Source organism: Oryzias latipes, chromosome 17 (assembly GCF_002234675.1).
Source record: "Oryzias latipes chromosome 17, ASM223467v1".
In the NCBI taxonomy this organism is placed as follows: domain Eukaryota; kingdom Metazoa; phylum Chordata; class Actinopteri; order Beloniformes; family Adrianichthyidae; genus Oryzias; species Oryzias latipes.
The window spans coordinates 4612614-4627178 of NC_019875.2; the positions used below are offsets into that span (position 1 = coordinate 4612614).

At 39.7% G+C, this 14565-nt stretch overlaps 1 protein-coding gene across 2 annotated transcripts; it reads right to left on the minus strand.

Moving 5' to 3' along the window:
• Positions 1–1771: 1771 nt before the first annotated feature.
• napg (NSF attachment protein gamma) lies at positions 1772–12195 on the minus strand. Of its 2 annotated transcripts, XR_002292138.2 has the most exons (13): positions 11987–12153; positions 11680–11747; positions 11493–11577; positions 9124–9141; positions 8162–8192; positions 7968–8077; positions 7735–7801; positions 7589–7659; positions 7401–7479; positions 6834–6913; positions 6598–6727; positions 2059–2737; positions 1772–2028 (listed from the first exon to the last, which is right to left on the minus strand). XR_002292138.2 is itself a non-coding variant. In XM_004078611.4 (12 exons), exons 1-12 carry the CDS (start codon positions 12040–12042, stop codon positions 2594–2596), a joined length of 939 nt encoding a protein of 312 aa, XP_004078659.1. In that variant the 5' UTR covers positions 12043–12195; the 3' UTR covers positions 1772–2593. The 2 variants fall into 2 exon arrangements, 1 of the variants encoding a protein (XP_004078659.1); XM_004078611.4 differs by having other exon boundaries at positions 1772–2737; positions 11987–12195.
• Between the last annotated feature and the right edge of the window lie 2370 nt (positions 12196–14565).

Below are 14565 nucleotides of genomic sequence, written 5' to 3' on the forward strand. Positions count from 1 at the left end.
TTGGAGTGATTCAATAGAACTGCCTTGGACTATAGTGTAGAATTTGAGACATCAAAATGAGAAATTTTAATTTATTTAAACTGTAAATTGTTTCATTTTTGCATTTCTGAGTATTTTTCCATTTAAATTGCTGTCAATCAAACTGTTGCAAAGATGCTCTGTTTGAATTAATGAGCTGTTGTGATGTCACGACAGCCCGGTAGAGCATGCGCATTGCTCAAACTCTCTGATCTGCAAGCTCAAGTGCGGCAGAAGAGAAGAGGGAACATTGCTGTAACACCCACAAATATTTTAAGTGCGTAGATTTTGTTTTTGGACACATGTATTTAAAATTTAAGTTAAAATCCCAAATGTGTTCTCAGCATTTGTAGGGTAAAAATAAAAACAAGAATAAAATCATGGGACCTTTTTAATTATCACCTCGATGAAAATAAGGAAAACATAAAGTTTTGGAGGCCTGTGTAACTTGGCTCTTCGTCCCGCAGCGGTTCTCTGTCTGGCCGCCAGCTTGCCTCCCAGGAGCCGGTGTAATCGCTCCAGCTCCATGGTCCCTGGGACAGACTGTCCAGGGTGTACCTGCCTTCACCCAACAATAGTTGGAACGGGTACTGACCCCAGATCGTCTGTACCATTGACTTGGCAGTGAAACTTGACGCCTCCGCCGTGCCAATCATGTTTGGTGTGAACACAGCTTAACCCTAACCCCTAATCCTAAACTTAACCCCTCCTCTGAGTCCATGCTGCCAAGAAAAGAGCTCGGCATTGGCCGCCCATATTTGGAACATTTTGTGCAAATACTCACTTTTTTTATAACATTTCAGTTCATTTGCTGTTCAGGGTAAACCAACAATCTGCATGAGCTAGCATCACATCAGTTCTGAGCCACAGCCAGTGCTGCTTGCTGCGGTAATGCAGCTGTAACTGAAACACCTTTTGAAGTCTGAAGTTTTAAAACTGACGGAGTTTAACCAACAAATGTCATTACTTTACTGACTGATCCAAGTGAAGTGAATGTTCCCTCCCAGCTGCTGATAATCAAACTGTTTTGGATAATTCATATATTTTCTCACATGTTTTGCATGGCTCCTCTGGGCAGTAATTTGACTTTTCTTTATGTAATCAAATATGTTATTATACACAATTTCTAAACTGTTTGCAAACAGTAGAACTTTATCACAAAGTCGTGACTGCGGGTGGTAATGATGCCCTTTACATCTAGCAATTTTCAAAAGTTGAAAAAGTAATCCACCATTATCCATTTTTGTGTTAAACTTTTAACCATTTTTTTGGGTCTCTTTCCATTAGACCAAGGGTTAAAAACGTTCAGTTTAGTCCAGGAAATGTGCCATGAAGATGGTTAACTACAGATACAGAGCTGGACTCAGGTTCATTTGTAATTTATGTCTGTCAACACGTCAGAAAAAAAAACAGAATGAAACCCTCCATCATAGGAGACTCAGTTGTTTGGTCTGTTCTGTTAATGGGACTTATAAAAAGTTACTATTTTAACTTTTTTAAATATCAACATTTTAAATAAAGGAACATTTCTGTACATTTTGCAGCCGCAAATCCACAGCTGCCCTGCAGCATCGGGGAGACTCCCAAAAGGAGCCTGGAAGTTTGTGCATTAAGCATCGCTCAACAGAGAGGAAGCATTATCCTCACGGACGATAAAGGAAGCTGTGCTCTCCCGGCGCGGCTGTCGGCGATTCGCTGATATGGAAAAACTGTCAGCTAACTGGTTTGAGAAAAAGTACAACAAGCCATCAAGTGCAGCACAGAGGAAACGTTTATTGATGTTTGCACAGAAACCTCCTTCGGAGCGATTTACATGAGGTGGGAAACGGCGTCCGTTGAAAATTAAGTCATGAATCCCTTTATCAGCACAGATATCTGAAGATTTCAAGACTTTAACTGGCATCTCACTGTTATCCTAACAGAAAGACCAGGAAGTCATGCAAGGAATGAAGAGTAAAGATCACTGTGTGGTCCCTCTTTTTAGCGAAGGATTGATTCAGGAACCAAAACCTCAGTCAGGAATATTCCATCCTCTGAAACCCACACTCCACGTAAACAAAATCAATCTTCTTTCAGATTAAAAAAAAAAAAATCACAAGTAGCTTTTAATTATTAAGTTACACTTGATCATTTAGATATGATTTTATTGATTTTATAAGCAAACATGCAGGAATCGTGTGATTTCCGATTGTTTTAGTGTCGTTCCAGCTAGAGCAGAGGCGTGAATGCTGAATAAATTATCTCTGTACAAATGAACACCTATACACTGATCACCACACGATCAGAACCCGATTCCCATCACTAATCGTACTCTCTACCCACCAACGGTAACAGCAAAATATACAGCTTCACACACACAACAAATATGACGACATGTTTTTAAAGGACAGGCAGAGATCCACCTCAAAGGATAACTTAAAATAAAAAATAAAAGTCGATGATGCTTTTGTATCCCGTACTCTAACCGTTCGGGTTACTTTTTGTACTTTTCTTTTTTCCACATTTAAAGTTAAACAGCCAGCCGTCAGAACTTAGAGGATTTGCCACTTGGACATATGTAGACAGAGGAGAAAAACTAACAAAGCCCACCCTCGTATTCATCATCTTCCTCCCCTCCAGCGGCATGTGCCCCACTGCTGCCACCTTGTGGAGCAGCGGCAGCCTTCTTCTTCTTTCCTCCTCCTCCAGGGACCTTCAGGGAAATGGCCAGTTTGGCGTACTGGGAAGAGAAACAGCATTTAGAGCCTTCGTTTTTACATTCACAAGGATTTGACGGAACATGAACGTATATTCTGACGTTCATCAGACACATTAGGAGATTTCTTGTGTCATAGATATGTTCAGAGTAGCTGGTAACTTTTTAAATCCAGGACTTTGGCTGCAGCTCAAAAATGCGTTTCAGGTTCATTCATGGATGAATTCACTCCACTGAAGATCTTCATGGATGAAAACGGTTCACAAATATGTGGACTAAACACTGCACGATGAGCAAAAAGTAGCTGGTTGGAAGAGGCAAGACTTTCAAAATAAAACGCTTGAAAATTAACCTCTTACTTTTATGACATTTTGACAGGAAAAATGAGATTAAGGAAAAAAGGTTCTCCCACTCTAAACATGTCTGATAGATCTGACAAATCCTTTCTCACAGCTCCTTTTGTATTTTTGTCATCTTCGCCCTCTACAAAACTGGGAAATAACAGGCACAGTGAGAGAAAGTGGAGCCAACATCACATGTCAAACAGTAAGGCTAAGCCCGAATTCCCACCCTAACCCCTATATAGTACACTATATAGAGCACTATATACTGCCCTGAATTTTAAAAGCAATCCGGACTCCACGCACACAACTTTTTTTTTTTCTTTAAACGGCGGATATGATGCCCTCAATTTCATTAAGTTAAAATCTGATAAATATGAACATTTTGGGATGATTATTTATGGGCCCATCTTCTTCTAAAGATAAAACGTTGATGATTTATTTAAAAACATTTCTTTAAATACATATTTTTGGCAAAAATTGTTCCGACGCAATGCATTGTGGTCTATCAATGCACACGGAGGTTGTGTCGAATTCCCACCCTAACCACTAAAAACTATATAGTCCGGGTCTACGTAGTGCCCTGCTCGCTCCATTTCTTCCCCACTGTCTTCTGAAGATAAAAACATTGATGATTTATTAAAGAAATGCATTTAAATACATTTTTGGGCAAAAATTGTTCCGATGCAATGCACCCAGGGCACTCAAGTTTGGAATTGTAGATTCGTACAACACTACAAAATGGCGAAAGCACTACATAGTGGCCTGTATAGAGGTTAGGGTGGGAATTCAGACAGCGCTTACAATTCCCAAAGCCAGTGCCATAGAAATTCCCCAGAAGTTTCTGTGATAAGACAGTGTGAATCGTTGCTCACTAGATCGGTGAATATAGACCACAATGCATTGCATCCAAACAATTTTTGCCAAAAGAAATGTATTTTTTTTAAATAAATCATCAACGTTTTTATCTTCAGAAGAGAGTGGACTCAGAAATAATCTTCACAAAACGCTCATATTATTAGATTTTAACTATTGGAAATCGATAACGTCATATCTATGGAAGTATTTCTGGAGCATAATTAAAAATAAAAGTCAAAACCAGAAATGCTTTTTCTTTTTCAAAATGAAGCTGCATTTTTTGACTCAAAATTAAAATGAAAAAGCAATCCGCCAAACCGCTTTTTCATTTTCTTCCTCAAGATTGATTATTCTGTCACTTAATTAAAATGATAAAGAAAATGGTATTTGACATTTCATTTTCAAAAATTTCTCTGGTAAATGTGTAGCAAAATTCATTAAGACATGTCTAATTTGACAATTAAAATGGATTAACAGAAATGCTTTTTCATTTTCACAATGTAACTGCATCAAATGACTCAAAATTAAAATTAAATGTCACTCTTTTAAAATGCTTTTTCATTTTTTCTTTAACATCGCTCATTCTGTGACATAATTAAAGTGATAATGCAAAGAGTTGATTGCATTTGCATTTTCAAATTCAACCCACAAAAAGTGTAGCAATATTCAATACGACGACGTCAGTGCTCACTGTTCTGTGCTTTCCTGGCAGTGTTGCCAGATTGGGCGGTTTTGGTTCTAAATTTACGGGTAAAAGTGGCTTTAGGCGGGTAGGCAAAATTTAGGTGATTTTAGGGTCGGTCTGGCAGTTCTTATTTCCTCATGAAAATATATCACCTGACTGTGTGGCTGTTGGAGTTCTGCGAAGCTTCTATGTACTGGGATTCCGTGAACGCACCAGGCCGAGTGTGGGAGGAGCTACCAGCTAATGTTTTTAGCCGGATCGCTACATGGAGCGGTGTCTCTGTCACTCACTATCTCACTTACAATATATGGAAGACACTGAGAATGTGGAGAGATCATGTTTATTTGTTTTAAAGAGTTCTACATCATAATCATGTTTCCGTGTTTGAGTTCATCCCAGAGATTCTCCCAGAGAGTCTCTGCTTCAGCTTCCAGGGATGACGGCCACTGCAGCAGTTTTCCATTTCTCTCTCTCTGAGTCTGAAAGCTGTCCCGCGTTAACCCGAGAGGGAAAAAATAAAACCAGATTTATAATTATTGTATTGATGAAAATAAAAATATATATATCATAAGATTCAGGAGAAGGGTTTGGGATCCGGCTAAGACGTGTCAACAACAACATTTAGCTTCTGATGCATTTAAACTCCGTACTGCGGGCATAATGCCACAATGTGCATCTTGGCTGTAAATATGTGGGAAAAACTTCAGCCTTTATTTGGTCTGGACACGATTGGAAACACAAATTCACATGACTGCATGGTTTCTCAGGACTGCCTTCAAAAGCCGCCTCAAAGCTACTCCTCTGCTCAGAGACTCTGTTTCCACGGGAGACACAGTCAGACGGACTGAGGTCTGAATCGTCCTCCGGAGCGTTGTACATTACAAAGCACCCTTCACTTCCCTTCACAAAAACAGGAAGAGTCCGGCTGCACTGATCAGACATGCTTTGCTCGCGAAGAGCATTTAGCCACACCGAGTGAGCACTGACGTCATCGCCCCGCCCCCCCCTAGAAATGCTGACTGGTATTGACTTATGCTACACTTTTTGCGGGGTGGATGTGAAAATGAAAATATAATCCCCTCTTTGCATTTTCGTTTTAATTATGAAACAAAATAAGCGTTTTTTAAGTAGATAAGGAAAAAGCAATTTGAAGAATTGATTTTTCATTTTAATTTTGAGTCATTTGATGCAGCTACATTTTGAAAATGGAAAAGCATTTCCGTTAATGCATTTTAATTGTCAAATTAGACATTTCTAAATGAATTTTGCTACACATTTACCAGAGAACTTTTTGAAAATTAAATGTCAAACACCATTTTCTTTATCGTTTTAATTAAGTGACAGAATAATCAATGTTGAAGAAGAAAATGAAAAAGCATTTAGGTGGATTGCTTTTTCATTTTAATTTTGAGTCAAAAAATGCAGCTTCATTTTGAAAATGAAAAAGCATTTCTGGTTTTGACTTTTATTTTTAATTATGCTCCAGAAAAACTTCCATACATAAAAAAGTGAGCATGGTGTCCAAATTGCTTTTAAAATTCAGGTCACAACATCTAGTTTTTTAGTAGTTAGGGGTTAGGGTGGGAATTTGGACACAACCTAACAGATGTAGGTTATAAAGTGAGGGCAGCATCAAGAAGCTGCAGGGGAGGAGCAGCTTTTTCTCTGTTGGAAAGACACCTAACATGGAAACTTTGACAGGAAAAGCAGCAGCTTCAAAGTTTTCTGGCACTGATGCAGATGGCAGCTCATAGCTGCTGTTCACGTAGGAAAGAAAACAGTCACACGGCTCAAAATGACACCAAATAGAGAAACTGTTCTCATTTGTGAACGTTTCTCATCTGAAAATCAAAGGCAGACTGGGAAAAAGGATGGATCATAATTAGGATGGAACTGTAGAAAATGTATAAACCTTGTAATATCGTAATAAGACGTCCTATAGAACAAAAAAAGACAATATCTTCATGCTTATTTAAGAAAAATGTATCATCAAAACTTACATCATTATCCATATACTTCAGCAATGGAGAGTTGCACACGCGATAAACTTGGTCTTCATCCTGCTCATCAAAGCCTTGTAGCAGTGTCTCCATGGCAACGCAGTCTTCACTTCCACTATAGCCAGGCAGACTGGGGGATATTAAAGCAGGAGTCCAGTTAAGTTTCAACAGGATCACACACGAACGTGAAGAAAAGTCAACATGAACCAGACGTCCATGAACGTCTGGAGTCGTACCTGTAACTTTCTCTGACGCATTTATCTGCTGCCACATAGTCCCCTCTGTGAAGGTGAACCAGCACTTGAGCCGTGGTTTTCTACAGAGGGGGGGAAACACAGGTTCAGCAGGTACGCCTCGTTTTTTTCTTTAGATTCATCTCTGCACTGGTCTGTGATCAGGATCGCATGATTCTGAAATTGTTATACGTGTTTTCTGAAAGCATAGAATGTTTATCAAAATCAGGACTTGCTTCAACCAGTAGTTTTGAAGCTCTGATGTTTAACCCTTTTGCTATCTTGTGGGGTCCAGATGACCCCACTGGGGTCATCTGGACCCCACAAGATAGCACAAGGGTTAAGACGGATCTGATTTAGACATTTCAATGCTGACTGACCAGCTGACGTAGAACAATGCGATGTGTTGCTCCCTGCTTTCAAAAACTCGCTAATAATTTGATAACACATTCCAATCCTTTCTTGAGCTAAATCCTTGAATCTCAGTTGTGAATGTATTGCGAGACATTTCTGAGACAACAATAGCCAAGAGAAGAGGGAAGGAAATAGCAAAACAAGGAGTTGCTGCACCTTGAAACACATCGGGAAGTTCTCAATCTCTTTGTACATGTTCTTCTCCTTCTGCAGAGCGGTTGCAGCCTCGTCCAGCCTGGTTTACCAGACAAAACCAAAGCACAAGCAGACCAGGGTTATTCTGCAATGATTATTTACAAGAAGGAAGAAAAAGCCAAAATCTCCTTGGCTCTGGTTTGTTTGACCTTTTTAACCGAACCAGAAGTCTGGAGGCTTTCCCCAGCAGCTCCACAGCCTGACGCAGGCGGTCCTCATTCTGGACACAAAACAAGCAGGTATGAGGATGCAAAACATAATCAGAGAGCTGATGCAGTTCTTGAGCTGTTCTTACCTCGAACACTCCAGCTGCTTTTTGGTACAGGTCAACAGCTTTCTCCAGGTTAATAGGCTCAATCAGTCTGAAAGGGAAGACTAATTTTAAGTTCCAAAGTCAACTGAGGGTTCCTTTTTTCACTAAAGTCTGACGAGCAACAGTTTGGTTATTTCCACGTTAACAATAACTAAACTTCTGCTGAGTATTCAAGCATTCCACTCATGCCAACAAAAAAAAGGTTTCTTTTTTACTTTCCAGCGCGGTCCAGAGCCATGGCAGCAGTATCGGGAGTCCCGTTCTCCATGTACATCATGCATGCCTTCTCTATGTACTGAATGGCTTCCGGCATCTTCTTTTGTTCCTGTTGCAGCAGAAATGAGGGGGAATTACAACGGGACAGCGAACGCACCGCGGGGTTGTTAAGGCTTTCCCAGCATTCACTCACCTTCAGCATCATGCCTGCTTGTTCAATAGCTCTGGAAAAAGAGGAGCACTTAAAATAAACATTGAAGTTTTCCTTTTATGTATATATCAGTGACGTGCAGTCAGGAGAGGCAGGTGAGGCACAGCCTCACCTGTCATTATGGGAAGAAAAGAGAAAAAATAAATTCAATTATTATATTTAATCAGTAAGTTGTGCTTTGCGGTCATTTTCCATTTAAATGTACCATTTTTGGGTGTTTTTTCTTTTCAAAATCGCTGAATTCCCGCATTTGCCGTTCAGATACTAAGTGACCTGCGATGAGGCACCAGCCCGCTGAGCCTCACCTTGGATTGCGCAATACCTATGCAGTCAGACGGTACTGCTGTCTCTCTGTATGTCGGTTCAATCACTTGTACTATATGAGCTGAGTTTAAATAATTTAGCAGATGTATATGATGCACAGTGCTTGTTTTTATAAATAACTGTATGTGAGGGACGTGTTTCTTGTGCTGAGCGCTAAACGACGGCGAAAAAGCCGCTGGGTGAGGCCAGACATTCTCGTGCCTCATGTTGCAGTTCTCGTGCCTCATGTTAGGGGGCGCCGGTGAGCCCTGAGATTATGACGCTAAAAATACTAGAAGAAGTGATAGCAAGCGGCAAGTCATTTTCTTCAGAAGGAGCGGCGTATGGACTTTATTTACAACTAAAGGTAAGACGATAATAACGTTTGTGCTTTTTTCTATGCTGCAGTTTGTATATGAAAAAAAAACATGTTGAAATTATATTTTAAACAAAACGTTAACTGTTGTCAATCAAATGGTGAATAAGTTACTCAGTTATTTATACTCATGGTTCATATGTTTGTAAATCTGACTGATGACGTCAGTGCCTCACCAGCCATTAACCTCACCGCACGTCACTGGTATATATGTGTGTGTGTGTTCAATGTCAGAGGAGGGATATGAAAAAAAACAAATACTCACTTTGCAGCATGAAAAAGCCTGAATTGGAAGTTAAGGAAACACCACCTCCCCACATACGTGTCTTTGTTTTATGCAGAAACTAAATAATCTGTGGTACATCTGTAAATATTAAAATGAAAAAAAACAAGTCTTTTTACATAACAAAAGTTTCTGGGTGTGTATTTCTCAATATGTGTAATAGTTATCTGAAACTGAATATGTGCTCCTCTGAGAGGGAACAGGGTTGCACTGGGTTGGTATTAGGGCATGACGACTATTCCAGGATTTATCTTTTTTTTTCCCTTTTAAAATGTCCTAAAGCAAATAATATCATATCATATATAGCAATGATTGTGATTATTGAACTTGTGTTTTTTTAGTCCATAAACGTCTTTATGCAGCTCAGTGGACTTGTGGTAGAGTGTCCACCCTGTAACTGGAAGGTCATGAGTTTAAATCCAGGCTGAGACATACCCAAGACCCTAAAAATGGGACCTAATGAATGCCTCCCTGCTTGACACTCAGTATTAAGAGCTTGGATTGTAGTAAGTAAGTAAGTAAGTAATCTTTATTTATATAGCACTTCTCACAGAGAACGACTCACAAAGTGCTTCACAACGTAAAAACAATATAAAATCAGTAGCGATACCCAATAAAACGCACACAGGCATAGAAATAAACAAACAGGCAAAAGTGAACACAAGTAAAAGTCAGCTAAAAGCTTTCCTAAATAAAAAGGTCTTAACTTGAGCTTTAAAACACTCGACTGAGTCAATCTGGCGCAGAGACAGGGGGAGGTCGTTCCAAAGTCGGGGAGCAACTGCCTGAAAGGCGAGGTCTCCTCTTGTTTTAAAATGAGTTTTTGGAACACATAAAAGATTTTTTTCAGTGGACCTCAAAGAACGTGCAGGAGTGTAGGGAGTTAAAAGGTCAGAAATATAGATCGGGTATGCACCCGTATGGAAGCATTAGTGTAGCATAATTAAAACTAAAAGTCAAAACCAGAAATGCTTTTTCATTTTCAAAATGAAGCTGCATTTTTTGACTCAAAATTAAAATGAAAAAGCAATCCGCCAAACCGCTTTTTCTTTTTCTTCTTCAACACTGCTTATTCTGTCACTTAATTAAAATGATAATGAAAATGGTGTTTGACATTTCATTTTCAAAAAGTTCTCTGGTAAATGTGTAGCAAAATTCATTTAGAAATGTCTAATTTGACAATTAAAATGGATTAACAGAAATGCTTTTTCATTTTCAAAATGTAACTGCATCAGATGACTCAAAATTTAAATGAAAAATCAATCTTAAAAACCGCTTATTCTGTGTCATAATTAAAACGAAAATGCAAAAAGGGGATTGCACTTTCATTTTCACATCCACCCTGCGAACATTGTCGCGATAATAATTTCGAATAAGCATTTCCAGAGGGGAGGCGGGGCGATGACATCAGTACTATCTTCGTGTGTCCGGCTGCGAAGAGACACATGCTAGGAGCAGTGTAGCTTTGTGTTAGCGGCAGAGAAGGGGGCTTTGTGATGGTTGTGAACTTCTGATGATTGTACACAACGTAGCTACGTAGCAGCATTTCCGCCTTCTGTGGTCCTCCTTCGGACGCACAACGTTTTGTCCAAACTGCCCCCAGACTAGCTTTGTCTTCGGACCGGTAGCCGTTTTTAGCACGTTTTTGACGTACCACAGTGCGTCCGAAGGATGACCACAGAAGGCGGAAATGCTGCTACGTAGTCCTGATAAGCTGTGTAAAATCATCAGAAGTTCACAACCATCACAAAGCCCTCTCCTCTGCCGCTAACACAAAGCTACACTGCTCCTAGCATGAGTCTCGTAACAACCGGACACACGGAGATAGCAGTGACGTCATCGCCCCGCCTCCCCTCTGGAAATGCTAAGTCGAATTGAAATATGCGACACTATTCACAGGGTGGATGTGAAAATGAAAATGCAATCCCCTCTTTGCATTTTCATTTTAATTATGACACAGAATAAGCGGTTTTTAAGATTAATTTTTCATTTAAATTTTGAGTCATCTGATGCAGTTACATTTTGAAAATGAAAAAGCATTTCTGGTTTTGACTTTTATTTTTAATTATGCTACACAAATGCTCCCATAGAATTGGGGGGGTTAAACCACCAAATGGTTCCCTGGCACGGCTGTGTCTGCAGCTCACCGCTCCCCCAGGGGGATGATGGGTCAAATGCGGAGAACAAATGTCACATGTCTAGGTAGGTGTGACAGATGAAGGGACTTTAACTTTTTATTTTATGACATGACAAACTGTCACATTTCAGTAGAGATAGGGTGCATTAACAAGACAGGTGTCCTCGTTAATGGAGCAAAGACACTAAAAGCTAAGCCCCACATGTGAGGATACGTCTTGTTCTCCGTGTGGTACTCCGCCTCCTTCAGGTAAGCATCCTTCGCCTGTTCGTACTGCTTTGCGTTCTTGAAGCAGACAGCTGCAGGAGAAGAGTCAAGAACACATGCGGGATTGATTGATCATGACATGTCAGCCTCCTCGTCTGCTGGGACTGCTGGGGTTGCGGACGTGAGGCTTTCACCTGCTTTGGCGTATTCCGACGCTGCGCTGTCAAAGTCCGGCTTCCACTTCGTCATGCTCGTCTTTAAGCTACAGAAACAGGAGGAGTCGGTGAAAAACGGCTCCGGTAATCCCGGTCACCGAATTCAGACGACTCATGAGTGTTAGGAGAAACGCACAGATTTAACAACCGTGCAATACGTCAGGGATCAACCGTGTTCTGTCAGACTGAGCCAGTGGCCTGCAGTGCTGCTAGCTAGCTAAATCAGGATCACAAACTGGTCTTTTCTTTCTGCGCCGGAAATGGCAGCATTCGTGTCGGAACTCACCATTTTTCGGCTTTAGCTATGTGCTCGTGAGCTTCATTTATCTTCTGTGCAGCCATGCTGTGAAATAATCACAGTCGTACTGATATCGAGAAACGGATAGGAATATTTTGTACGGCGATGTTTGGATCATCAGGAACTCCTCCTCAGCGCTGACGTCATCGAATGTTGCAGGCTACGGGTGCCGCCGAGGGACAAGCAAAACACCCGAATCAACACAGCCGAATAAGCTGTTGTTTATTTATGTAAATATTGCAATACAGATTCTGTATTGTATAGTACAGTTGTACATTAATATTTGTTCGTTCTACTGTTTTATTTTTTAAGTGGTGGTTCATAACTCAATTTATTGATAGATTTCTGATTAAAATCCAGTATTCTTACTCAGCTAGAGTGACTTGTGTAATTGTAATTTTTGGCAACAGTTTTTGGCATGGACTTTCACATTACTGGCCATACGTTGTTGATAGAATTTGGCTTTGATAAAACATCCCTGATTAGCGCATGGGAACACTTTTAATATTATTTTAAACCAGAAGATTACACTTGCCTGTAAAACAGCATGGAGAGGTAAGACAACCTCTATTATTTAAAGTCCCAGTCAAATTATTTTTTGATCTATTCTTAAAGCATTCCCAGAGGTCTTTTAAGTATTATTATGCAATTTTTAGCCCAAATCAATAAACCTGTGTCCTAGTTTCTGCAGGGCGCTAGGAGTTGATCAGAAATGCACCTCTGAGTTGTGGGCGCGCTGATGTCATGGAGTGAGCCTGTGCTCATTTCCCATCATCCATCTGTTTACATGCTCTCCCGCTACCTCATGGCCCCTCACACCCCCAACCTCATTAGCGGCGCAACATAAATGGTGGTCAGTATCAGAGTTATCCAGCATTCCAGGAAAATGAAGACGTTCATGGATCCATTGGTCTGACGGTGGATAATCAGAATGGAGCAGAGCAGGGAGCTTATAGCCTGCTGATTGTAGTTTGAACATAACATTAACAAGCTTTTTCAAACGGCATGTTTTCGTCTGCTCCTGATTCACCACAATTTGAAGGAATAAAAATACTCAGAAATGCATTTTTATACATATCTTCCATCATCAGAAAATGCTACAAGAACCTGTTAAAAAGAGCAAAAACAGAATAGGTCCATAAATTCAATCACATCTGAACATCTGATAAAAGTTTCAAACTTCAGCATAGAGTGTATTTCTTTAGTTTGCAAACTCTAAATTAAAAAAATCTCTTTTTACTCATCTTCTGTTCTTCCATTAACAAAATGATCTTTTCCAGTAACCCTCGATGGCAAAAAGACACCGAAATAGAACTTTTTTATTAGATCCAATCCATGTTTTACTCCAAAGTACTGACTGCAGCAAGTGGCTTGCAGGCATTCAAAGTTCATGCTTCTTAGATTTAATTCAAAACTCTGTTTATTAAATTCAAGATTCTGAGAGCAAAATCTGAATATCTTTTTTTTTTTTTTTTTTTTACTTTGTTTGTTGACATTTTTCTATATCAAACAGACATACAGTGTAAAACAAGATGTCAAAAAAGGACAATGTTGTGTAAAAGAAACAAACAAACACTTGATTGTCAATCTAGTAGAGTTTCTGGGGGGCGATTTGAAATGAGGAAACTTTTGAACATAGTCCCTGATCTGGAAGAAACGGAAAATATGCTGATTTTGGAGGTAATTTTTCTTTGACAGTTGTTCAAAAGAGGAAAAAACACTGTTTTTAAAAAAAAAGTAAGAGATTGACTTAATCCCTTTGCGCTGCCATAGTTTGAATGACAAATCGGTTTTGGACGGATCGAATCTGCAGTTTTTGTAGACTGATGTGAGGAGTGTAGGATTTATAAGGCTGAACTGTTTCCTGAATTTACTCCAGATTTTCAAAGAAGTGGACACCACTGGGCAGATATGGACACTGGGAAGGGGAAGCTGTGAACACAGTATTGAACGCAGACAAAATTCTGAAGATTTCCTTTCCAGCTGGATCTAGCTTAGTGTGGAATCCTTTCAATCGCTCATCCAGAAGAGAAGTTTCTGGATATTTGCCGCCCAATAGTAATATCTGAAGGATGGCAGGGCAAACCCTCCTTCATCCTTTGGGGATTGTAAAACTGACTTGCAAATACGAGCCGGTTTGCCTGACCATAGAAATTATGAAATGGTCCTGTCTAGCTTGTCGTAAAATCTGAATTTCTTATTGGGCTTGCTATTTTTTTTCATGCCCCCAACAACCCTTTTCTGTATCTTAATTCATTTAATTACAAATTTGATTTCATTGTCTGAAAATTCAAAAAATAGTACATTTCTTTGGTCTGATGCCATAAGTTGAACCCCTCCACGCCTGACTGTATTTCGAATTCTTTAAAAAATATTCTTCGGTGTTTTTCCCACCCAAGGTGATGCAAAATTAAGTTGAGCCCTGGATTTAATGTGAATTAGTGACATGCAGTATAAACGGGTTAAGAAAATAAATCAGATCTGATCGAACTGTTTTCCCCATTTTACTCAAGGACTTATGTTTTTGTACTGTTTTGGGGATGTTAAACTGTTGTTTTTTTTTTTAA

Excerpts from the sequence above, each read along its gene's own strand:
- napg (XM_004078611.4), bottom strand. The coding sequence starts at position 12,042 with ATGGCTGCACAGAAGATAAATGAAGCTCACGAGCACATAGCTAAAGCC. Across the intron at positions 11,578-11,679 it reads GTCGGAATACGCCAAAGCAG|CTGTCTGCTTCAAGAACGCA; the intron begins GTGAAAGCCTCA and ends CTTCTCCTGCAG. Across the intron at positions 6,728-6,833 it reads TGCGTCAGAGAAAGTTACAG|TCTGCCTGGCTATAGTGGAA; the intron begins GTACGACTCCAG and ends AATATCCCCCAG.